At 42.0% G+C, this 26359-nt stretch overlaps 1 protein-coding gene across 1 annotated transcript; it reads left to right on the plus strand.

The window, feature by feature from the left end:
* Positions 1 to 12523: 12523 nt before the first annotated feature.
* Positions 12524 to 25761, plus strand: LOC140230454 (structural maintenance of chromosomes protein 6-like). The gene is made up of 5 exons (XM_072310607.1): positions 12524 to 12643; positions 13729 to 13887; positions 15021 to 15194; positions 18574 to 18671; positions 23609 to 25761. Exons 1-5 carry the CDS (start codon positions 12635 to 12637, stop codon positions 23724 to 23726), a joined length of 558 nt encoding a protein of 185 aa, XP_072166708.1. The 5' UTR covers positions 12524 to 12634; the 3' UTR covers positions 23727 to 25761.
* Positions 25762 to 26359: the final 598 nt, after the last annotated feature.

Here is a 26359-nt window from a genome sequence, read left to right on the forward strand (position 1 = left end):
TAACGATTTATACCAACAAACTGAGGACTTGAAAAATACTCCAAATTACATTGTAGTATGCACGAGTGAGCCGAAATTTGTATATTTCCGCGCCATCATCACGTTTTGTTCTTATCTTTTTTTTGGGGATAAATTTTAGTGAGCTAGCGCAGCGAGCGAGCCGAAAATTTCTGTATTTCAGCTTACAAAACATGGAATTCTTGTCATTTTTTTGCTTGTTAAATCTTGCAATTCTAATCAAGATATAGTGACGGCCTTATAGATAACGATTTATACCAACAAACTAAGGACTTGAAAAATACTCCAAATTAGTACGCACGAGTGAGCCGAAATTTGTATATTTCCGCGCCATCATCACGTTTTGTTCTTATCTTTTTTTTAATAAATTTTTAGCGAGCGAGCGCAGCGAGCGAGCCGAAAATTACTGTATTTCAGCTTACAAAACATGGAATTCTTGACATATTTTGCTTATTAAATATTACAATTCCAATCAAAATATAATGACGGCCTTATAGATAACGATTCGAGCAAGCCGAAAATTTCAGCTTAAAAAACATGGAATTCTTGTGTGAACACAGTAAACATTGCCATTTTTTTTAATCTTGTTTGATTTTGTTCGAATGATATCCAGCAGATTAACTTATGTTATAAACAAACACCACTTGGTGTCTCACACTCAATCCACCTTTCTACCTCATCGCAGAATAACCAACAGCCTTCTTCTTTTTTAATCAGATGTCCGTAAATCCCTAATCACTAAACATTACACCGCAGCTATTTTTCGAGATCTCAGCCAAGCATTCGACACTGTCGACCACAGTGCCCTCATTGCCAAACTCAAATCCATCAGCCTACAAGGTAGATTCCTTGACTAGATTCGCAACTTTTTAGACTAGCGGACTTTACAAGTACGCGTGCTGGTCAGACACTTCTCACCAAAATATCGGTCTCCCTCAAGGAAGCGTTGTTAGTCCAATTCTCTTCACTCTTTTTATCAACGACATCTCTTACTGCAGCAGATCCAAGCATTATCTCTTTACGCAGATGATATAGCGATTTGGCGCACTTCCACCAACCTATGATACATCAATTTTAAATTACAGGTGGATCATGTCGACATCGACAACATCGCTTCCTGGCTGAAACATAGCAATGGGGCCTCACTTTATCAAGCTATAAATCTAAAGTAATGATTTTTTATCCACGATCAGTTGCCGCCTGTAATTTCAATATACACATATCTGATACTACTTTAGAAATCGTGCCAAATTACAAATACCTCGGTGTCATTTTTGACTCCTCGTTAACGTGGTCGCCTCATGTTAATTACATACTGAATAAATGTAACAGACGTCTTAACCTTCTTCGGTCTATATCCGCGGCTCGTCCTGGGGTACTGATACTGAAAATTTGCTATTGTTTTATCGTTCATTAATTCGTCTCCACCTTGATTACTCATGTGAAATCTATAATTCCATTTCCCCAACACTCGCCAAGAAGCTGGACTCGGTTCAAGGCCACGCCCTACGTATAGCCACTGGTGCTCTCCCCTCCACCCCACTACACTCTCTACAAGTGGAATGCCATGAAGCTCCTTTAGCCATACGCCGTGAAAGGGCCGCTTTCAACTACTGTGCATATTTATTTACTCTCTCCACCACTCACCAAGCCCGGGCCGCCATCTATGACTGCTGGCAATTTGCTACAGTCAAATGGCCTGAACACACAAAAAAGTTTGCCCTCCGTACCTCACATTTATTTCCCACTCTCAGCAAACTCATCCCGCTCTCCGACTGTCCGTGTCCGCCATGGTCAATACCCAACAATTGATCTCTCTATTCATGACCACTGCTGCACAAAGACTTCCCACCTTGAAATGCAAAAACAAACTGCTCTCCAGATAATCAACACCACTTATGCTAACCATCTTCATCTCTACACAGACGGCTCTCACGACCCCACCAGCAACAGGATTGGCATTGGGATTTATATCCCCCGCCATGACATCAGAATTCATGAAAGAATCTCCCGGATATCCATATGCCGTGCTGAACTCACTGCAATTTTAGAAGCTCTTACCTGGCTCGAAACTTCTCCGCCGTTGAAAGCTGCAATATTTTCAGACTCCCTCAGCGCTCTGCCTTTATTAGAAAATTACTCATCCAATAAACATGATCTAACGTGTGAAATCTTATTGAAATGTTCACAATCATTATCAAATGGATTTTCTCTTTCCCTGGTCTGGATCCCCTCACACTGTGGTCTTAAAGGTAACTAGTGTACAGACTCCCTTGCAAAAAAAAAAAAAAAAAAAAAAAAAAAAGCCTAAAAAAAGATTACATAACCATTATGATTCCTCCTACCGTTTCTGAAATTAGACAATCTCGACAAAATGCCTGGACGCCTGGAACGAGACCTGGCGCACATCCACCCATGGTCGTCATCTATACTTTATTCACAGAAATGTCAAACAGCCTTTCTCCATAAATTGCACTTGCCGTCGAGACGAAATTATCATTCGACTCAGAATGGGTCGTGCCAGACTTCCCGCTTACCTACATTTAATTCAGAAACACCCCACTGGCCTTTGTCATATCTGCAATTCTCCAGACACTGTAGGGCACTTCTTGCTATACTGCACACGATTCCTAAAACAACGTACAGCATTAGCACAAAGATTACATAAATCCATCCTGCAGATGTCGGATCTTTTCTCGAATCAGCAGTCTATGGACTACCTGCTTCAGTATGTCAAGGACACAAATCAATATTTTAATCTCTGATATATTTTTTCCTTCTCTCTCTATTCCACTACTAGCCTTTTGTCAAGGCCCTCTCGCTGTAACAGACGAGCGAACGGACGAGCGAAGCGAGTCCATCCGAGCGCGCTGCCTCGCGCTACCCCACTCGGCTGGGCTCTCTACACCATACAGCGAGAGGGCCTTGACAAAAGGCTATTCCACTACCTACATTTATACACAGGCCTGATGCTTGCAGAGGTTCCTATCGATTGAAGTCAGTATTACGTTTATTTTAGCTTAAAAGTACCCACTCATTGGGAGAACTCCGTACACGTGTACCATCGACATACTCAACGCCGTCTCTGTTCTATACCGGTACCGTCGTCATACTCAACGCCGTCCTTTGTTCTATACCAGTACTTTTCTCTCAGGCCAGGATCATCAATGGCTCGTGGCAATGCTTCTTATGAGTGTGACTCATTTTTTCACATCCCATTCTTGTAACGGTAACGGGCTGACCCTATGTCAGAGAGAGGAGCTCAGCACCCGGCCTCCACCCCCTTGCTGTCTGTTTTCTCTGTTCTGTCCTTACCCTTTCCGCTATCCTTCTATCATCCCTCATCTTCCACGATGTCCCTGTCTACTAGGCTAATAATAATATAACACCTAGGCCGATAAGACAACTAGAGGCGCCTGCCCCCGGGAAAGGCCGAGACTTCACCGGCGTCGGCGAGCGGGCCCTCTACCCGCTGGTTGCCGACGGGAATGGCGTAACCCTGCATTTCGGTGCAGGAGTAGGCAGGCGACATCTTCTCCTTAAACCTGTCCCCTTTCTTCCTCTGTAAATATCTCGTTTGTAAATATTGAAAATAGATATAAGTAGATTTTTGCAAAAAATTAGAAGTAGTGTAGGTTTTTATAATTGAATTTAAGTGAATATTTGAATAAATATACTTTGTTGATAATGTTGTTGTTGTTTTAAAGAACGAAAGAAGAGAGAGAGAAAATGGGGCCCTATACAAATAATTTGCCCGAGACAGCACTTAACATAAACAAACATTATAAATCTTATAGAGATATAAACAAGAATATTAGATATATACCAAGTCTCCACGAGGGAGCTCATATATTATTGTCTCCATGAGGGAGCTCATATTTATCTCCACAAAGGAGCTCATTAAGTCTCCACGAGGGAGCTCATATTGTCTCCATAAAGGAGCTCATTACGTCTCCACGAGGGAGCTCATTATGATATTGATGAATACCTCATATTCTTCAAACAAACTCAAATAACTACACAATACACGCGCGCGTGTACCACACACTAACTCATCCGCGTGCACACACTCAAACACACACACATACACCTCCAACCACGCACATACATACCAATATCATAGTACAACCCAGTGTAATATACGGTATTTAGATAGAGCACACACACAGTGATATGTTTTACAAAATAGATAAGATTACTATGGCTGCATCATTATTTCGAGAAAAAAAAATACAGTGTTTATATCAAGGAGCTCTGAGCGTCACAGCAATGATTCGGGAAAAAAAATTCAGAGGCGTTGATACAGGAAAATATATTTTTGTAGCAAACGGCGGAGAAATGTTATAATCGTGGTTTCTATGATGTATGAGTATACCTGCGGGCTTCAAGCCAAGAAAAGAAAGTAAATTTTGTGCCAGAAAGTGGGAGTCATAATAATCTTCAAAATGAATTTAAACCACAAGTTTATAGGTATTAGATAGGTGCAGGCGACTCATGCGAGAGGGGATTTACAAAAATTTTGAGTTGTTCTTACTACTAAAAGAATGAAAAGTGTATCATTTATGAATAACTATAAATAAGTATATAGACGAAGGGATCCCCTGTTCTTGCTAGGGAAACGCACGCAAGGAACGTAAGACAATATACATGTATATGTTTTATATAATAGAGACCCATTGAGGGAGATGCCGGGATCTGCAACAGCGAGTGACTCCCAAAACCCGCTTGCTGCAGATTCCGGCACTTGGGCGAGGTGGACGGAGGACTAGGAGGCCTCGACGTGACGGCTGACCAAGGTCGGGTTGAATTCGGAGGGAACCGGAGAGCGATGTCCGCTGTGAATGTCGTGAAGGTCTATTACGCTGAGGATAGGAGAGAGTGAAAGTCCTTCCCCTGTGTACTGGGAAGGGGAAAGCGAGACTAAATAAAACATAAGTGAGATTAATCACAATTAAGCATAAATGAAGAAAAAACAAAACAAAACAAACATAATGATTATTAATAAGCAAATATATGCCAACATGACGTGTGTACTACTAGGCAACTCGCAATTATTTTGAAAATCTACGTTTGCAGATGATGATACATACATCTTTAAAATCCACCACTGCAAATGATAATGCATACATTATACAAGCTTCCCCAAATGCATGCCAATGCAACGTGGGAGACATTATTAATACACAATTGATGTATAATAATGATAATGCATAATAACATATAATACCGACGACTCACAAAATATCTTGAAATCTACGTATGCAAAATGATGGTACATACATTCTGCAAGACTTCGCAAAGTCCATGCTACAGCAAAGTTATGCAATGTTAAATACCGTGATATTTGTTGGTTTCCTTGACATAGGTAATAACTGCGTCCAGAGCTTCTTGGTTTGCGAGTAAATCAGAGATGTTTGGTGATTGCTTATGGATAGCACGTATGAGATTCGCACGTTGATTTGTGTGTTGTTTGCAGTGTAATAAATAATGTTCCACGGTTTCCAATTCATTGCATATTGAGCAAAGTCCAGTGGGGTGCTTACGGATAATATGATAAAAAGTTGCTAATCTGGCTCTGCCCATGCGGAGTCGGTGAGTTATTATTTCATCACGTCTATTCAGACTTTCAAAGGTGAAGGTGTTTGAGGCACAGGGTTGGATGTTGAAAAGATGGCGTCCTTTAATAGACGAGCGCCATAACGCGTTCCTAGCGTCAAGACACCTATGTTTAATTACATATCGTATATCATCAACATTTAGAGGAACACTGATTGTAATATTCTTACGTAAGCTTTGTTTGGCAAGATAATCGGCTTTTTCGTTGCCCACTAGACCACAGTGAGCTGGTACCCATGCTAAAGTGATGTCACACCCATTCATTATAAGATTTTAGCATTTAAGAAGGACTTCATTGGGAAGGTCAAGGATATTTGAGGGTGATTATTCAAAAGTGTCAAGGCACTGAGAGAATCTGAGAAAATAACAGCTCTGAGAGGGGGAGAGGATTCCAGCCATGATAAGGCAAGAAGAATCGCTACCAGTTCTGTACGACAAAAACGTTTTAATTGAGATGGGTGAAACCCTTTCACTTATTTCATGACGATAGTGAGGTACGTAAATTCCAATGCCAGAACAGTTAGTGGAGGGATCATGGGAACCGTCAGTGTATATATTGTCAGGTGATTTGAATATGTGGTATTTATGGTTTGAAGAGCAGTTTGATGTTGCGCTGAAGGGAGGGCGGTCTTGGGACATGAGCTGTGAAGGGAGAGGTCAATATTGGGATGTTCAATGGACCAAGGGGGACTGGGATAAACGTGGATAGGTTGCAGCTTTAGAAAAGTGTCCGTAAGCGGCTTGATTCGGAGAGCGAAAGGAAGTTTGTTTTGTGGCCATTTATTCGATGAGAATTGCCAGCAGTTGACAATGGCTTTTCGGACGGGGTGAAGTGGGGACAGTGTGTATATAGGCGCAGTAAATAAAGGCGGCCCTTTCGCGGCGTATATGGAGTGGTGGTTCGTTGCATTCTTCTTGAAGTGCATGCAGGGCAGTAGATGGTAACGCGCCGGTGCATATTCGAAGGGCATAGCCTGGGCATGGCCCTGTATGGTATCTAGTTTGCTTGAAACATGGACCTACAACGAAGGAGCGGGGATAAAGAACCATAGATTTCACAGGCGTAGTCGAGGTGAGGGCGGACTAGAGACCGGTAGAGTAAGAGAAGGGTTTGTGTATCGGCGCCCCAGTTTGAGCCGGTTAGCGGACGAAGGAGGTTTAGCCGTTTGTTGCAGTTCATTAGGATGTCTTGAACATGAGGAGACCATGACAAGGAGTAATCAAGGGTAACCCCTAGGTATTTATGAGAAGGGACGACTTCAAGCGGAGCGTTCTGGAGACGAATGCAGAAACCTGTGGGAGAGACTGGTCGAGAGTGAAAAATAACCACTTTAGACTTGTCAGTTAGTAGACAGAGAGAGTCCATACTGTGTCATCCAATCAGAGATGCTATTCACATCGGACTGGAGTTTTGTATTGATGTGACGAAGACTGGTGGAAGAATGCCATATAGCAATGTCGTCAGCATACATAGACAGGTTTGATGCACAATAATGTATAATTCCATCAATAAACAGATTGAATAATAGAGGACTGATGACGCTACCTTGCGGGAGGCCAGCTTGGCATGTACGAATGTCTGAAAGTGTGGAGTTTATCTGTACCTGAAAAGTTCGCGAGTCCAGAAAACTTTGTACCCAGCTTAGAAATCGGCCTCGAAGTCCCACTGAGTAAAGTCTGGAAAGCAGTGCCTGATGATTAATAGAGTCGCAGGCTTGACAGATGTCAAGAAACATAGCGACCGTATATCCTTTACTGAATAGGGATTTCCTTGGGATTCTAAGCACAAGAGATTATTGAGAATTCTACGATGTCGGAGGAAAGCAGACTGATGGGAAGAAATTGAATCATATTTATCAATAATGTACGAGAGTCTGCGGACAATCATACGTTCCATGAGTTTACATATGATAGGTGTGAGAGAAATTGGGCGGTAGGAGCTGATTGAGTGTTTGTCCTTGCCAGGCTTTAGTATGGGCTTGATAATGGAGTGTTTCCATTGGGGCGGGATTACAGACGTTTCCCAACTCATGTTAATAATCTCTAACAGAGAGCAAAACATATTGTCAGTTAAATGGCTTAACAACTGTTTGTTGATTCCATCGACCTCAGGGGCTGAGTTCTTAGAAGCTTTGATCGCCATTTCGAGCTCTTTGGGAGTGAAAGGAGCGTTGAGAGGAGAATCATTATCATGTATATATGATGGGGGTTTGGAAGTAGGAAGAGGGAGAGAGGGAGTTAAAGAAGGCGTTTGAGAGAAAGCAACTGCCATAGCATTGGCGATACAGTGGGCGTCATGAGTATAAGTGTTGTTTATAAGTATGGGTGGGAAGGTACTCCTGGTATGATTGTTAGACGATAGCTTTACTTTGCACCATACATCTGAGAGTGGGGAGAAACGGTTCAAAGAGTTGCAAAAAGTAGTGAAATGAAAACGCTTGGGCGATTTAATGGTGCGCCTGGCTAAAGCATTAAATTGTAGATGATTGATTAAGTCATCGTAATGATAAGACTTCAATATCAAGCTTACGTTTGGCACGATGACGGTCACGGACAGCTCTCGAACAAGCCGCCGACCACCAGGGAAGAGGTGGGCGACAGGTCGGGGTCTGTAGGGGAATAGAGGCATTAGCAGCTTGAGAAATACATTGTAGAAAAAGATCATACAAATCGTAGATATTAACTGGACGGGAGCTGTGTGAATGATGTGACAGTTCTAATTCACGCTGAAATAATTCCCAATTGGCTCTTCGAAAAGCCCAACGGGGCGGGAGATTGTCATTATTTTGAGAGGAAGCGCTAGGTATGGAAAGCCGCTTTAACGGCAAACTAAAATAAACATTACAGGATATAAGGTAGTGATCATCACTCCCGAGGGAAAAAGGGGATACCGACCAGTTACAGTGGGGGGCTAATGACGGAGGAACAAGAGTGAGGTCAATTGACGTGGAAGATCCTCTGGCAATGTCAAAGCGTGTTGCTGAGGAATCGTTAAGTACAACAATATCGTGATCATTGCAAAATTCAAATATTACTTTTCCATTGAGGTCCATGGTGGTCCTCCCCATGCAGGGTGGTGGGCGTTAAAATCTCCAATGACATAGTAAGGTAGGCAGTCGACTGTAAGAGAAAGTAAATCTTGTGTGGACAATCTTTTGATGGGATTGTAAAAATTTACCATGGTAACAGAAACATTTCTATACAAAATATTGACTTTCAATCCCTCTAGGTGAGGGAGATAATGAACATTGCTGAAATTCACGTCTTGATGAATAAAAATTGCACAGCCACCTCCACGTGAGGAGACGCGATTGCGCCACAGAGCAGTATACATAGGAATGGACAAATTTGTGTCATCGTGATACCAGGTCTCTTGCACGAGGATAACATGTGGGGGTGAAGGGGAAGAGTAGATGTGCCGAGTCAGCTCCGCGCCATTAGAGGGGAGCCTTCTGGCGTTCCACTGCCAAATAATGAGGTTCAGATCCATTATTGATTCGGATGTAGGAGTTCATATATCTTTTCCTGGAAACGACCACATAAAAACAAGTGTTTGCAGATTGAACAACCAGCATGATTCTCTTGTGATCAGAATCAGCCGCATCAAGATTGTTTATAACTGTGCTCACGAAAGAGACTAGTTTTTTCCACTAGGAGAATGGATGTTGCAGGAGGGAGTTGCCGTTTGTTTGTTTGTGTGGAGGCCGCAGTTGTATCTATAGGGACAGGGAGGATTCTGTGACCCTGTGTCCTGTCAGTAGCCTGTTTGGGTTGAGCAGGTGCATGGGTCACACTCACAGTGGAAGGATGGGAGCGAGAAGTGGTGATGGAGGAGGTGGTAGAGTTAGACTCGGGATTATGAATGTGAGCAGATATGGTAGATTGAGGAGGAGAATCGGGCACATGAGGACCTGGGAGATGTCGCGGGTCAGATTGATCTTGGTTAGAATTCAAAGCTTGGGTGTTGGATTGGGTAACCTGTAGTTTTTTGGCAGCTTCCGCATAGGAAACATGATTCAAAGTGGAGTAATTTTGTACTTTACGTGCAAGTTTGAACTTTGGGCAACCTGCGTAGGCCGCGCTATGGGGGCCCCCGCATCGCAGACATTTTGGATTGGATTTGGAGGGGCAGGAGGAGAGATCATGGTTTTCTCCACATCTTACACAACGCTGCTTAGACCTACATGTATCTTTTGTGTGACCAAACCGTTGGCAGTGAAAACAGCGAGAAACAGGGGGAACATATACACTTACTGGGAAAGTTTCGTAGCCAATGCACACCGATTCTGGTAGTGAGGGGCAGTCGAAAGAGAGAACGAGTACATTGGTTGGGGTAGGACCATCGTTTGATCGTTTTGAGATGCGCTTAACTTCGGTCACACCCTGGCCCACCAGCGCCTCCTTGATGTCTTGTTCCGTCATTTCGGGCGAGACGCGTTTGATGATTCCTTTTAGAACAGGAGAGAATGACTTGTCGTTAGTGACACGAATAGGGGTTTTGCAGAATTCATTCAGTTCCATTAGAGTACGAACCTGTTTAGGATTGAAACATTTGATAGTGAAGGATTTTTGTTTACGTTGGACTTGAGGCACTTTTCCTACTGACTTATTGATTTCACGTGCGACCTGGATGGGGTTGATGAGAGTAATGTTTTTGACGGTTCCAATAATAGTTACATACGGGTTGAAAGGAGGACGGGAGGGTGTGTGAAACAGTTCAGATTCGTCATCGGAGTAGGGTTGGGAATTTGGCCGTTGTCTCTTTCGTGAAACTTCTGTAAACCCAGTGTCGCGGTTAGGAATCGGAATGGGGTCAGGTATTATCTCTGAAAGGTCGGGGTTTTCTTCGGGGTCATTAAGAACAGTGAGGGGAGGGACGTCCTGAATTCCAGACATGGCCGCCATTGTGACGGCCATGTAGGGAGGTAATGGAGTGGGAGATAAACAATGAAATGGGGCAGGGCGAGGCAAAATGAATAAGGAGAGAAAGAGGACTGAAGGCGCACCGGATCGAATCCGAAGAAAGAGAGAGAGAGGAAAAAAAAACCCCGGCAATTTGAGTAGAGGCCAAGCGATTATGAACTCAATAGAAAGTACATGGTGAATGAATCGGATAGCTCAGGACAAAGGGAATAACAAAAGAGAACGTGTGTAAAGAGGTGAGAAACAAAATGGCAGCTAGGGCACACTTATAACTATGGCAACGTGCAGCAAACGAAATAGCAGCCTTACATAAGTATACCAGAATCAGATGTAATTCTGATATCTAGATAATGTCTTCAAATACGTTCTAGACCGTCTATACATGTTCTGGTATATATATGCTCAAACATCAACATAACTCAAGAAATTATTAATTTTGTCAACGCCAGGATTCCAGTTGATTCCAGTTGACTGTAAACCAGTTGATAAGTGGTTTTGTATACTGGTCCAGTTAAAAAGGTAACTGGTTTCGTTTACTGGTCCAGCCAGTTGGAATTCAACAGGACCAGTTAGCCCATTTCAATTTTCAGGGATACCAGTTGATTTAAACTGGTTCAACTGGTCCAGTTGTAATTGGTATTTCCTTCTGGGCCGTCACTGTACAGACATGCTAACCTGGAAACATTACACTGCACATTACTCCAATATAAGACCATTCTGAAGCAAATAATTTTCACACAACAATTGATAGATCTATATAATGTACTCTTTAATGAATCCCACAAGGATCGGAACAATCAACCTCCAGAATTCCCACTGATTCCCACTGATCAGTTACTAGCCATCCCGTTTAAGATCTTGAAAACAATGTGTTTTGCGACTGGTAGTCACTGTAGCTGCTTCAGCAAGGGGGTGACATGATCGTGCCTACCAGTACGGCACATGAAAAAACTTCATGTGCATTGTTTGCAAATCCAACAGGTGGAACTAAAAAAGGCAACCCAGATCTGTCCGGAGAGGCCGGAGAATCTCACCCGTGGGGCGGACAATATCAGGCGGGAGGTCGCTCAGCTATCAAAGCAGATGCGGAAGGAGAAGAAACGGTGAGCCTTAGTAGAGGGTTTAAAGGCACTGACGCCCTTTTGCTGTGCTTCTAGAAGTATTCTACATACCAATTTTTAACTGCTCCGGAATGTTGTTTTAACCACATCTGATAAGTTCTTTTATCGTGTGCATCCTCTACATGACATTAACTTGAATATTAAGAAGACGGTATGGTTATTTAAGAGACATTTTTTCTTTAAACTAGTCCATAATAATGTGAGATACGAACATTAGAAATGTACAGTGTACATTCAAGTTAAATTCTGTAGAGTTTACTTGACACTGGTACGTGTTTTGCACTTTAGAACCCTGTGAAACAAGTATTGCACCAATAATATTTATAAGAGCTTATAATACAATTACAATATTGTATTTTATTGTATTGTATAGTAATTGCATCATGGGGCCGAAACACTGAAATTAGGATGGTGTGGCCCAGGGCACCTGCAGCAATGCCCCAATTTAGAGATTGCTTTGCCATGTGAGACTCTATCTGATCATCTGTCCATTCACAAAACACATTCACAACACATATTAAACTGGGCATGATATCAAATTATTGGCTAAGTCAATGAAAAACAAAAGCATTTCCAATGTACATTGTATTCATTCAAAGCCTTACCTGTCTATTCCTCCGTACATGCAGAAGTTGAACATCACTTTTAAAGTTGATGTGTTCTCAGTCCTGTCAAGATGGCCTTTTGTGGAGTTGAATGTAGTGAGTGAGGGCTGCCTGTCTTCAGGCAAAGACACTGTCCCTTTGGTGTGGGTCACTGGGGTACATTACTACTGTATATTAGTACCCATCTACCATACTTTATAAATGGAGAGTGGTCTTTTGAAACAAGAAAAAAAAAAATAAATTTCCTTCCTTTTCCTCAGACGAGGGGATCCAGTTGTAATCACAGAGGCGTACAATGAGAAGAAACAAAACTACTCAACAGTTGAGAAACAGATTGAGAGCAGCAAGAAGATGATAAGAGTGAGATTCCTGTCTGGTTTGTCCTTCAACCTTGCCCCTTCCTTCTGCCTCCCGACTCCCTCCCTTGCCCTTTCCTTTCCCCCCTCCCTGTCTCGTTCATTCCTCTACTTCCTCCCCCTTTCCCATCCCCTTCCCCTTCCTTGCCTTTTTCATTTCCCCCTCCTTTTCTCTCTCCCATTGGTCTACCCCTTTCAATCCTGGCTACTAATTAAAATCTGTGCACTGCGCACAAAATGAGTACAGGTTGCAATCCCCTCCCCTTACCTACCCCATCCTTGCCCTCTCCTTTTCCCCTCCATTTCCCCATGTCTTTCCCCCTACCCTTTCCCTCACCTTCCATTCTATTTTCCCTCAATAGTCCACTCCTATAAATCCGAGTTATGCATCCCTGAACTATACACAAAATCAATACAGCTTGCAATCCAGACTCGTGTCACGTGATCACAAAACAACATATTTATATCGCTACATTTAGTAAGAAATATTCATGTAGCTATCCATTTCACTTTTGAAATCTCTTCATAGGTCTCCTGTAAGATATCAGATTACATTCTGTTATTATTGTTAGCATTACATTATTCTGCACCCTCACTGTAATCATCATGCAAGGTTTCTTTAATCCTCAGGCACTTGTTTACTTGAGGTACCAAGCGACCATGAGGAATGTATGGGACTTGGACCTTGTTTTAGGGTAGACTTGTTTCTACCTGCCCCTTATCTACCTTGCTAGGTGGAATTAAGTAATGATTTCTTATCATTATTATCATCATTGGAACTTCACAATACAAGGGAACCTTGGTATAACGAGCAGCTTTGGATCACTGGAGTGTCCTCCAGATTGCCAGATTGTGGGTATCTCATTAAATCAGTGATAAAAACAAAAGAATAACAGGTATGGGCTTGCTAATTAACCTCATTTAATCAGGTGTCTCGTTATACCAGGGATAAAAACAATCAAATTTACAAGAAATGGGACCTTTAAAATTACCTCATTATGTCAGGTATCTCGCTATATCCGACCTCTTTGTAAAGAGGTTCCACCATATTATGTGATGCCAATGCCTGTGGCTATTGTTTGTTTTCAGGTGCTTGAAAAACAGCTTGAAAAGAGGAAATTGAAGTTTCAAGACCTTCGCCGCACCATCGCTGCACGGGCACAGTGCCTCTTCGTGTCCATGATATCAAACCGTGGCTACTTCGGTCAGATCAAGTTCGACCATGTGGCAGGGGAGCTCAACTTGATTGTGAGTGATGGTCATACGTGTTACAATTCATGGCGGGATATTATCAAAGTGTAGGGTGTTGGATCCCCTGCAAGAGAAAAATCACCAGACGATACTTTGGATTCTGCAGCGGTATGCAATTGCTATGGTGTCACATTTCTAGTTTGCGCTGTAGGCCTACTACCCACATTCTTCTTTGATATGGAGGTGTATGATTGGACATTAGTCTTGCTGCTGATTATTTTTGGTGATAGCCCGATCATCATTCTAACTTTCAGACCCAGATGATTCATTTCTCAAATGAATGTAGTCTTTTGTCAAGGCCCTCTTGCTGTATGACAGCTACAATGGACGAGCGAAGTGAGCCCAGCGGAGCGTGACAGGGGGAGGGCCTTTTGAGATCTGCTTCACACATTATTATTCATGACACATGAACCCTACTGAATACTAGTAGTCATATTGACGAGTGCTGGGCAAGCAGTGGAATGGCCTGCTCCCCACATCCTCCGTCTTGGCGTTGTCCGGTGTGTTCGCATGCATGCATCACTGACCACCAGTGGCAGTCTTTGGCATGCATTCGCTGTATGCAAATCAGGCTTGGGCAGACAGACACGCAGATAAGTTGATTTTGGGGGAGCAAAAATCAGTACTTCAAAGGGCTAACATTAAAGGGTGCGAATCAGATCTCAAAAGACCCTTGCACTGTCCAACTCAGATAGCTCACTTTGTTCGCACCATTCATTCACCACCATTACAGCGCGAGGGCCTTAATTGGCAAACGGCTAAAACAAATTGTACATGTAGGAGATTTCGGGTCAGTTCAGGGGATACATTAATTTTGCACTGTGTGGTAAAGATCATTCTTTATTTCATACATTGAAACCCTGTAGGAATATAATGGGCATGCTCACAATGAGGCACCGCTTTTAATAAGGTGAATTTTACAGTCCTGGTATACCATTACTGAAGTTTGCTAATTTTGCTAGTTTACAACAAGGTAACTATGAAAACAAGGTAGAATTAATTGAGTCATGGTGACATCCTTATAACATTAAACAAGTTTTCTGTGTAAATCACATCATATGTCAGTTCAATTAATGAGAAAAATATGACGAAAACTCTATTTTTCTATATTTGAAATAAAAAAAAAACAGGTTGATTCAGATCAGAGTAAGGCTCTAAAGGGTCGAAGACAGAACACATCAGCCACCAACGTGCGGAGTCTGTCGGGAGGGGAGCGTTCCTTCTCCACCGTCTGTCTCATCATGGCGCTGTGGGAGTCCATTGAGTCACCCTTTAGGGTCATGGATGAGTTTGATGTCTTCATGGTAAGCACAGTGATGCGAGAGCCTTCGTCATTCGGGTTAGACCAGTATACAGCCAGTGATTGGTCATGAGTGCTGTGGCGAAGGATTTTGCACGAGAGGAAAGATGAGACATGCTATTAAACGAGGCAAAGCAGAGTTTAGATAGAGCACCTCATCTTTCATCGAGTGTGAAATCTTGTTCCATTGCTTTAGTATAAGGACCATTGCATACACTGTTTGTCTTACACAACACCTCGGACGTAAGGTCCTGAAAGGGAAATTATTGTGTATTAAAATTATATTATTGCACAGTATCACCATGATTAGTTGGATTGTAGAGAGTAGAGAAGTGATTGACTGCGTGTTTGCAGCTGATTTACTGTCTGTTACAAAGTATGAAAGTGACATTAGAGGTGTGCAATGGTATGATATGATAATGAGCCTACCAAGCGAGCAAATTTCAACGAATGTCAGGGTGCAACATCCAAAATAATTGGTCAACAAAAACTGCATGCGAAACTATCGATTATGAATATTCATGAGAGATGATCTAATTATGCAATTTAGCTAGTGGCAATAAGTAAATACATTAACCTAAAAGGTATTCATATTGATTTCAAACTTAAAATGTGTAAGAAATTGTAGTTAGAGTTGTAGTTAGAAATAGGACGTAGACATAAGAGTCTTGATTACTAGGGTGTGTAGGATAGGTCATTTACATATTCAATAGGCTGACATTACGTCATTATTGGATGTGCACTATAGATCTAGCAAAGGAGTACGATATGAACGTAGCCGTAAATATGACGTGTGACAATTACCAGTCGTTTTTTTTTTCATAGGAGTGTGACCTAAAGACGTAAAAAGACGTCAAAATATGACGTCTTATTTTACGTCTTGCGCTGGTGCATACTGTCGTCAAAAAGACGTAAAAATATGACGTGAAAATGACGTTCATAAAGACGTAAAAAAGACGTCAATATACAATGTCAATATGACAGCAACACGACCAAAAAGGACGTGAATATGACGTGATTTTTCCGGCGTGAACGCAAAATTCTGGTCGTAAAGACGTCATAATGACGTCATTTTTAAACCAATAAGACGTCAAAAAGACGTCAAAATATGACGTCAAGTGTGGTATGGCAAAGCATAGTTTTGTTTTCAAATAAAAACGAAAAGAAATATAAATGATAATATAACCAATTTGTATCTTTTTAATGAACCGAAAAGGTGTGTATGTGTGTGTGTGTGTCTGTTCGTGTGTTTCTGTGTGCGTCGAAAAGGTGTGTGTGTGTGTCTTTGTGTGTGTCTGTGTGTGTCTATGTGTGTGTAATGATCCATTAAACAAGTGTACCAACATTAGGAACGGACGACAACCCACTTAGATAGGATTGTCCGTTGGGTGGGAAGATAATTATATTTTAGATGAAAAAGTGGTAAAAGAAATGTTAATCATGATATAAGTGCTCTTTTATTATGCGAAAAAAAGTGAAAATATGTTGAATTTTCTTTACATTTTCTTTATACTGTTGTACTCATATGACATCACGAGCCTTAGTAGTCTCCTCATCCAGCGGTTCCAACACAAAAATCTTAAAAATTCATAATTTTTGCATCGATTGTCCAATTTTCCTCAAACTTTCACTGATGTGTTTTACTAATATTGCTGCATTCTCTCAATCCTTATGTTTATGAAGGTGAACTTGTCCTTTAAGCATTTTGGGGGACTGTCCATCTTTTCCGATTTTTTCATTTTGTTATTGTTGTTTATTTTGTAGCCAAAAGTATGTCTGGCGGGGGGCGGCAAGAAGACAATCCTTGGATTACCACGGGTATTATGTTGGTGCCAGAAGTGTCTTTGTGAGTTGGGAGGGGGAGAGGAAGCAACAAAACAACCCTCGGATTTCCACTGGTGCTGCTAATATCTCAAAACCCAAGTTCTGTGATAAAAAGCAAGCGGGATAGAAGAGGGTGCAAACGAAGGAAGGAGAAAATAGTAAAGTTCTTTCTTTTAAACTAATAAAAACGGGGCAGTATAATAATATAAGTATATTTGGAAATATAACAATATGTAATGATATTTCTGTCGCCCACTGTAGTAGCTGATTTTGTGCTTCTCTCCTGTGTCCTGGTCAAATCTTATGTACAAACCTGTTAACTTGCCAACCAAAAAGTGCATGCGACGTTAACGTACAGGCAGTATGTAGCAAAAACTATAATAGATACAAAGTAGACTACTAAAGCTGTACAGCAGGGTGAGGAAATTAGAAGAATAAAAACACTCAGATCACATGATTTAAGCATTCATTCATTTGAAGGCATCATATAAAATTATATCCCAATGGGATTACTTTATTTGGAACACGTGATTGAGAGATGTTTTTCTCCCAACATTCATACCATGGGACTATTATTTGATAGTCTTTTTCATTAGCACTCTTTACATACCCATCACGATTAATGGAATCGATAAAGGTATGGCTCCGAACTAGCCACGCGGGCAGCTAGCAAGTTCCAGCGGCATACATCGATCTGTGCACATCGCACAATAGAAATGACATCGACACCGTCTCTGCTCTATAAACGTTACTCTAGTTCATTCGACTGCCGCCGTGCCACAACCGTGGTTTTACGGTACAACTAGGCCTACCTGTGTTGTATCATTCAGCACGATTATAGAATAAAAATCTGTGTGGTTGATGGAATGCATTTTTATCAAATCTCAAGTTTGTTAATCGATGTGGGATATAAAGCAAATAATCATCTCCTATTTCTCTGGCAATAGATAGGCCTAAAATCTAACATCGCTTTGGTTGGTCTGATAGACACCTAGCGGATCACCTCAGCAATGTTAGGTTGTAATCGTAGCCCTCACAGTCGATTATTATTTGCTTATTTATACGGGCATCAAAAGACCGTGTAACCCCTGTCGTTACTCACTTGTAGAAGTTATCATCTCATTAAGCTCTCAGTGGGTGGCCCTGGCAGTACAGCCATACCAGTGCAGGGAGGGTTTTGCTCTGCATATTACAGGACATTAGACATGAACTACAATGCTAAAAGTTGTACACTGTAATTGTATGTTTACTGGAGTGCTAACTTCCTTATTTCATCTCTTCGTGACAATGCGATGTATAAATTATGTCAAAGCAAGTGCTCTCCTAGAGTTCTGAAAATTCGTAGGTTGAAAAGACTCACTACATTTATTTGAAAGGTCTATGTACAGTGTAGTTGGACAATAGGGAATGGGGGGGGGGGAGTTAAGGTATGATTGAAATTGATGATATTGTCCTGTAATCAAAGGGTCACTGTTTCCAATAAAGTAATCAGCCGCTATTTTTCTGTAGACGTGCTTTAACCATAATATCTGTCTGTTCATTATCTTCTGATTGTGTAGGACATGGTGACTAGGAGAGAGTGTATGGAAATGATGCAGGAGTTCGCCGAGTATCAATCATATCGCCAGTTCATTTTCCTCACCCCGCATGACACGAGGTAAGTTGTGTTTGTGCGCCGGGTGTGTGATGTCTCCAACGTTAGTGATTGCAATATCAGTGCAGCTGTTAAGACCGTGCCATCCCTTTCTGGGCAATTTTTACTGTCCGGAGGTCCCCGCAGATGACCCGCACATGACAGTTACTATAGCACGTATCTCACCCGTAGTTACTCGGAGTTGCTCACGCAAGTCCCATTCACCCGCAGCTAGCCAAGTTTAGGTCCTGTCACACCTTTCCGGGCAAGCTAGGCGGGCTTGTCGCTTGTGGGGATTTTCCAGCACGCAGGACAATTTTTGCAGGCGGACACAAGGATTTCGGCAAGTTTCGCATGCGTCTTACCTGCTGGACCCGTGCTACTTACGTTCTACTTCCGTGTGACCTGCATGTCAGGCGTGTTGTGGTGAGGGCTGAGAACTCGGTGAAGGAATCCCTCTGAAGGAGAAGCAGAAATCCCACAGAATGTTATCTTGACGCATACGGGAACTGCGAAATTCCTGCGTTACAGCTGCAAATTACCTGCGTGGGAGTTACCTACGAGATGCTGCCTCTAAGGGCCTCGTACTGGCGTTCTGCCACTTCTGCGTGGACCTCAAAACTCGTTCCGGGTGAGTTGCGGGAGTTTGCCCGCAGAGGTACACGCAGGACACCACGCGTCTAGCAGTAAGACGCAAGTACGGAACTCGCCAACATCCTTGTCCGACCGCAAAAAATTCTCCTGCATGCAGGAAAATCCCTACTCGCAACAAGCCTGCGTAGCTTACCTGGAAAGGTGTGACAGGGCCTGAACCCAAACTAGGCCGGGCTATAATAGGTAGATGATAGAGCCGGGGGGGGGGGGGGGGCTCCCAGGCCCCCTCCAGATCTCGACGGTCGACCGCGCGATCGCGACGAAAATTGGCACACACATTGCTTATGATGTAATCTAAAGTACCATGAAGTTAATTTTTCAAAAAATTATCATTTATGCTAAATTGTGCTAATTTATGCATAATGATGCATAAAATAAGACAATTTGGTCTAAATCACTAAATAAATCTCATAACAGGCACATTTTTGTGTAAATATTCTTTTTAGTGTCCTTAGCAAATGTAAGAGAAAAAAAAATGTATTTAAAAAAAAAAGTATTTTATTGTTTTTTGAATTTATTATTTTTTTTTGACTGTGTTTTTCATTGTTTTTTTTTGATGAAATTTGTCCGCGAGATTGTCCCGAACAAGAAAATATGTTATTGATTTCAATGAATAAAACCCCAAAATAATCATGCTTTTATAAAATTTGCCTGTAAACACAGTTTGCATTGAAATTGTACACGAATTCACGTTTTTGAGCATTTTTGGGTCTAACATGCACGTACATAATTATTTCTGTGCAACTTCGGAACCGCGAGCCCGGGCATCGCAAATTGGGTGTCAAAGATGCGAGAGACTCGAAAGAAAAAAGTCACGAAACGTCGCGGCGATAGCTTTTCGCGATAGCGATACATCGACCTAGTTAGGGTTAAGCACACAGGAGAATTTTCCGCGGGCGGACAAGAATGTTAAGGCGAGTTTCGCACTCGTTTCTTACCTACTAAACGCTTGCTACTTAACTTTTACTTGCGTGTCTTCAGTGTGACCTGCGTGAGAGCTTTGAAACCGATCCGTTTTCTGTTACGAGCGACTTACGGTTACTGAGAAGTACCTCATGCGTTCAGTGGCGTATCTGGGGGGGGGGGGGGGTGGGGCAAGGGGGGCACGTGCCCCGGGCGCCACTCCTTGGGGGCGCAAAAAAACGGGAAAAAAACGAAGAAGAAGAAGAAGAAAAGAAAAAAAAAGAAGAAGAAGAAGAAGAAGAAAAAAAAAGAAAAGAAGAAGAAGAAGAAGAAGAAGAAGAAAAAAAAAAAAAACTCGCCCGGAAGGGTGTGGGAGAATGGTGGGGGGGGGGGGGGGGGCAGAAAACCAAATCAAACAAGATAAAAACTAAACATGATGATGACGCGGACAAAATGACAATTGTTCATTGTGTTCACACAAAAATTCCATGTTCTGTGAGCTGAAATACAAAAATTTTCGGCTCGCTCGCTGCGCTCGCTCGCCAAAATTTGTATAATAAAAGAGAAGAAGATAAGAACAAAACGTGACGATGACGCGGACAAAATGACAATGTCTATTGTGTTCACTCATGCCATTTTATATTTAGCAGGAAAAATGTTACACAGAGCAGCGTCTTCAATTTCATTCGTTCTGAAGCGATCGCCGATTTTATCAAAAGAGGACGCCAACGGTTTCGAACATACGGGGGAGGGGGGCGCAAAAAAAAAATCCAAAAAGATAAGAAAAAAAAAAACCGTAATGATGACGCAGAATTTATACAAATTTCGGCTCACTCGCTCGTACTAATTTAGAGTATTTTTTCAAGTCCTCACTTTGTTGGTATAAATTGTTATCTATAAGGTCGTCACTATAATTGTGAGATTTAATAAGCAAAAAAAAAAAAAAAATGACAAGAATTCCATGTTTTGTAAGCTGAAATACAAAAATTTTCGGCTCGCTCGCTGCGCTCGTTCGCCCAAATTTATATTAAAAAAAATAAGAACAATACATGATGATGACGAGGACATATACAAATTTCAGCTCACTCGCGCGTACTAATTTAGAGTATTTTTTAAAGTCCTCAGTTTTTTGGGTATAAATCGTTATCTATAAGGCCGTCACTATATCTTGTTTAGAATTGTAAGATTTGGTAAGCGAAAAATGACAAGAATTCCATGTTTTGTAAGCTGAAATACAAAAATTTTCGGCTCGCTCGCTGCGCTCGCTCGCCAAAATCTATCAAAATTCATTACAGTTAAATCACCCTCAAAAGATCCCTTTTAAGTGCTTGAAAAAGCATCATGTGGACCTTGTCTAAGGTCCCTACCGGGATGGGGTTGGGGTTGAACACTTTTTCAGAAATTAGGGGCGCAATTTTCGTGCTTGCCCCGGGCGCCGTTTTCCCTAGATACGCCACTGCATGCGTTGGAGTACATGCCTGCGAGGTGCTGCCGGTAAGGGTCTCCTACTGGTGTTCTGCGTGTACCTCTGCGAGCGAACCCCCGCGACTTACTCGAAACAAGTTTTGAGCATGCTCAAGGCCTTGTCATACCTTATCTGGGGAAGTTTCGCGGCTTGACTTGCGCGGCTTGGCTTGATTTGCCACCCGGAGCTCTTGGTTGGTCCACACCTGACAGTACCTATAGCGCGTATCTCGCCTGTAGTTGCCCGGAGGTGCGCACGCAAGTCCGATTTAACCGCAGCCAAGTTTTGAACATAACCATTTTTTTTTCCCGGTTGAGTCGCGGGGATGCCCGGAGAGGTCCACGCAGAACGCCAGTAGGAGGCCCTTAGCGGCAGTACCTTGCACGCAACTGGCAACTCCCACGCAGGCACTTCGCAGTCCCCATATGCAGCCAAGATAATGACATTCTGTGGGACTTCTGTGATCATTCCTTCAGAGGAATTCCTTCACCGAGTTGTCAGCCCCCTCGCGACTGGTACACAGGTCACATAGTATAACCACAAGTAGAATTTAAGTAGAACGCGTCCAGCAAGTAAGACACTTGTACTGACTCGCCCAAATCCTTGTCCGCCCTCAGAAATTGTCCGGTATGCTGGAAAATCCCTACACGCAACAAGCCCGCGTAGCTTGCCCGGAAAGGTGTGACAGGGCCTTTAAACATGGTTACGGGTAAAAAGATTTGCGTGCGCACCTCCGGGCGACTACGGGTGAGATACGTGCTAGGTACTGTCATGTGCGAGTCATCTGCGGGGACCTCCGGGTAGTAAAAATTGTTCTTCGCAAGTCGCACGCAAGGCTTGCCCGGAAAGATGTGACACGGCCTTTAACAGGTTGCAATGGTCACCGTCTTATTTGTTCTGGCCGGCTATGTATTTCTGGTAGATTTTCCACCATTACGTTGTACATGCATTAGTAAGAAGTTGTTGCGTGTGTTTGTGACTAGCTGTGTGCGTGTGCGTGTGCGCGCGCATCAGTTCCTTTAAAAAGAGAGGGGGAGAGATTGTGTGTGTGTGTGTGTGTGCTTTAGCTCCTGTAGAGAGACAGACGGAGAGACCAACAGACAAACAGACTAATAGAAACAGAGAGGGGTATGTGACATGTGCTGTGTATGCACTCGAGCGTGTGCTGATAAGGTGATTACACGTATATTAGGTTTACACACACTTTTAACATAGGTACCAGACTCCCATTACATGTACTTGTTTAGTTGTAGCAGGGAAAGGGGCAGATGTAAGAATATGTGTGTTTGATATGCTTGTGTGGTTTTCTTTTTGTGTGTGTTGTGGGATATGTTTTATGGCAATTTAAGCATAGTTGTATCTGTGTTTGATGAGTAAGTACAGAATGCAAACTGGCTATCAGCCCATGAAAATTGAAGGCTTCTTACATTTGCACAAAATTACCAGCAAAAGCATATTCTTCAAAGAAATATTTTAATTGCTTTGGCATGGAGTGATTAAGCATGTTAATATAAATCCTTCTAGCATAAGGGATATAAAAGTCTGACCATAAGTACATGCAACTACAAATCATGTTAGAATAATTGCTTAGCGGTATGGAAGCAATATTACAAAATATCTGTGTGTGTTTGTATGTGTTTTGTAAAACAATATTAGTTTCACTGAACTGTGGAATAACATTTTTCAAGGTTTTTTACTTTATTTTTCTCAGAACTAAGCAATCCAACATGCTGTACGTTAAATTATGGCAGTTCTGGCAATTGAGGAAATAAAAGTTGCATTGTGCACTGCTTTCAAATACACATCCCCTCATATTCTTTTTTTTTTTTTTTAAATAGATAAATGTTCTAAAACTTGCAGTGTTTGGTTGATTTTTAAAGCCTAGAAGGGTGTTGCTTTGACTTCTGTTAAATTTCATAATGATTTGCCCACTACATAGGATCTCTGCAGGCAGGTTCATCCGCATCCACCAGCTGCACGACCCAGAGCGTAACCAAGCTTATCTGACTGCTGACAGCGAGGTTCACACCGAGCAGGAGTTGGAGCAAGACGAGTGAATCCACTGGATGTCAGCAACGGTCTCCGTCTGTGAGAGTTTTCCCTAGAGCATGGTGGGGATTAAGGGGATCTAGCTGGGCTGTTTTATCAAAAGATAAAATTGATTTTAAATTTCTTTAACACGCAGGTTAACATAGCTGAATATGGGCAATCCAGCCATCTTCACAGATGGAAAATGAACAAAGAAAAATCAACTTTATAATCAATTTTAACCCTTCATAAAACAGGGCCCTGGACTCATGACCAGATTTGTCAGCCTTGAGATATGGAGCGGAAAATCAAGGGGTGGGGGCTCTGCATTAACAAACACAGGATCACACATTTTTCACAACCGCAGAAAGTCTCCCATTTTGTGTTTTGCGTTCCAGGTGTTGCAATCTTGTGAAAACCCTTGTTTGCATCATTTGGCTGATGTTATCTGATGTACAGTCTTGCCAAGTATTTTGAAAAGTATGGCTAAAGTAATGCCAATCCAGCATAGCAGCTCAGTAAGTTGAGGGGTATGTGCTCAAATATGTACAAGGAATGTGTTTTTGCCACAAAGGTGTACTTGAGAATACTTCCAAAATATTCTCATGTGCTGAGGGAGATGCAAGAATAGTACGTGCCTAGACGCATACCTCCAGAATGCCGGATTGATTGATATGTAGACAAAAAACAAAAACAATAAAAAAAACCTATCTTTTTGAACACCTGCAATTTATGACCCCCCCCCCCCCCCCCCCAATCCGCCAATTCAGCTTTCAGCTGATATAAAGGGAGGCATGTGTGGTCTATAAAAGACTTTGTCATACATTTAAAGAAGCGACCAAAGCTAATAGCTTGGCAACTGTTGCAAGCAAATACATTATGGTCCACTCCAAGTATGTCATTATTTGGCACTCCATGTATAAGCCATCATATGGACCTAGCTTAATAAGGGTTAACATCATATCTTGGTTCAAGATGTAACATAGGAGCTAATGTATCTATAGCCAAGAGCTAGAAAAGAAATCATTACTCATGTCTGTTGTGTAGGAGTTTAGCTTTGATTTATTGGAGTTACATTAGTTGCTGTCATCTTCGTCGTAACCCCTTGGTTAAATGTGTACCAAATCAAAAGACACTAAGTTACATTTAGATGTAGGATTGTACGTCACAAGTATGTTGGTGGGCTTACTGTTCAGTTTTGACACTGTTTCTTGCACATAGTGTACTTGACTAAAGACTGTTTAGTGATGTGCAAATGCAAAGGTGATTTATGCTTAGCTTACTGCTTGGTAGTCATCATCACAATTTTTGTCATTGTCTGCCTCAACGCATCTCTACTGTATTATGTCAGTGATATATTTGTGGATTATAGCCACTGAATGTGTCTAAACTCCTATGATATAAGAGACAAAATCATTCTGAACAGGTATTTGACATATATGTGTAAAGTGGTGGAGTAACATGCCCACTTTACTGGAGAGATAGTACAGGCAGGAAGCTGGAATATAGCTTTCCTGCCAAGACATGTAACATAAGTTTATGGAGCAACTTGCCCACTTTAGTACGTACATAGAGTTTGTAGAATCTATTCATTACCAAGATACAATAGGTACTGGCAGAAAGCTGGAATATATTAGTTTTCATGCCAAGACATGTAATATAAGAGATGGAGCAACTTGCCCGTTTTACTGTATAAAATGTATAGTGTTTGTAGAACCAGAAAGCTGAAATCTATTCATTACCAAGATACAATAGGTGCTTGGTACGCAGTGTATTACATAGTGCCACCATATGCTACCTGGAGGGTGAATGAGTTTATGAAACAAAAGAGGTACTGCCACCCTACTTGAATAGTGGATTTAGTGGCAATGACTGGACAGTGGCAATGACTGGACTGTGACTTAGAGATGGAAAACCACATTAAAGTGGCTGGTATTGTTCTATGTTACTTTGAAGTTTGCCACCTTGTGATGCTGTACAAAGAACCAGAGTACAGCATACATGTAAAATGCTTTGTATCAAGTCTCTTTCTCAATCTCCCCCTCTCTCCCCCATCTCTCTCTCTCTGCCTCCTTGTCTCTCTCTCTCTCTCCCTTACCATTCATGGTCAGTTTTTGTATAAAGTTTTTGTATAAAGTTTCTTTGAGAAGGGTTAGTCAGGAAAGCTTGGGTACCATACCAGAGATAAGTATTATGGGATAGTAGGAGCAGGAAAGTATATATGGTATATATTGGAGTTGATACTGGGCCAGTCTCTCTTCCCAGGGAGGTGGATTCCCACCTCCCTGCTCTCCTCCCCAAGCCCTGTGAAGTGGAAGGACGTGTTCCAGTTTCTCCGAGACCAAGCTGTTATACTTAAATGTTTTAGTGGAGAAACTCAACCTTTTGCATCTATGCACCCAATTTTGTCCCGACATAACTACGTCATGTCTACTGTACATCAGTTCAAAGTTGATATTCAGATGATATTTTATGGACGCTTTGCTGTACATTCGAAAAACGGTCTGTCATAAGTATGTTGGTCGCTCTAAGGAGTCGTCAGATGACTAAGTGTTTTGAGGACCAGACATGCAGCTTTCAGAATGTGCAGCAATCCCGAAGTAACTTTCACTTGGACAAGGACCACCCCCCCCCCCCCAACTGTATAGATGTTTCGAATGAT

Source organism: Diadema setosum, chromosome 7 (genome assembly GCF_964275005.1).
Source record: "Diadema setosum chromosome 7, eeDiaSeto1, whole genome shotgun sequence".
Taxonomy (NCBI): domain Eukaryota; kingdom Metazoa; phylum Echinodermata; class Echinoidea; order Diadematoida; family Diadematidae; genus Diadema; species Diadema setosum.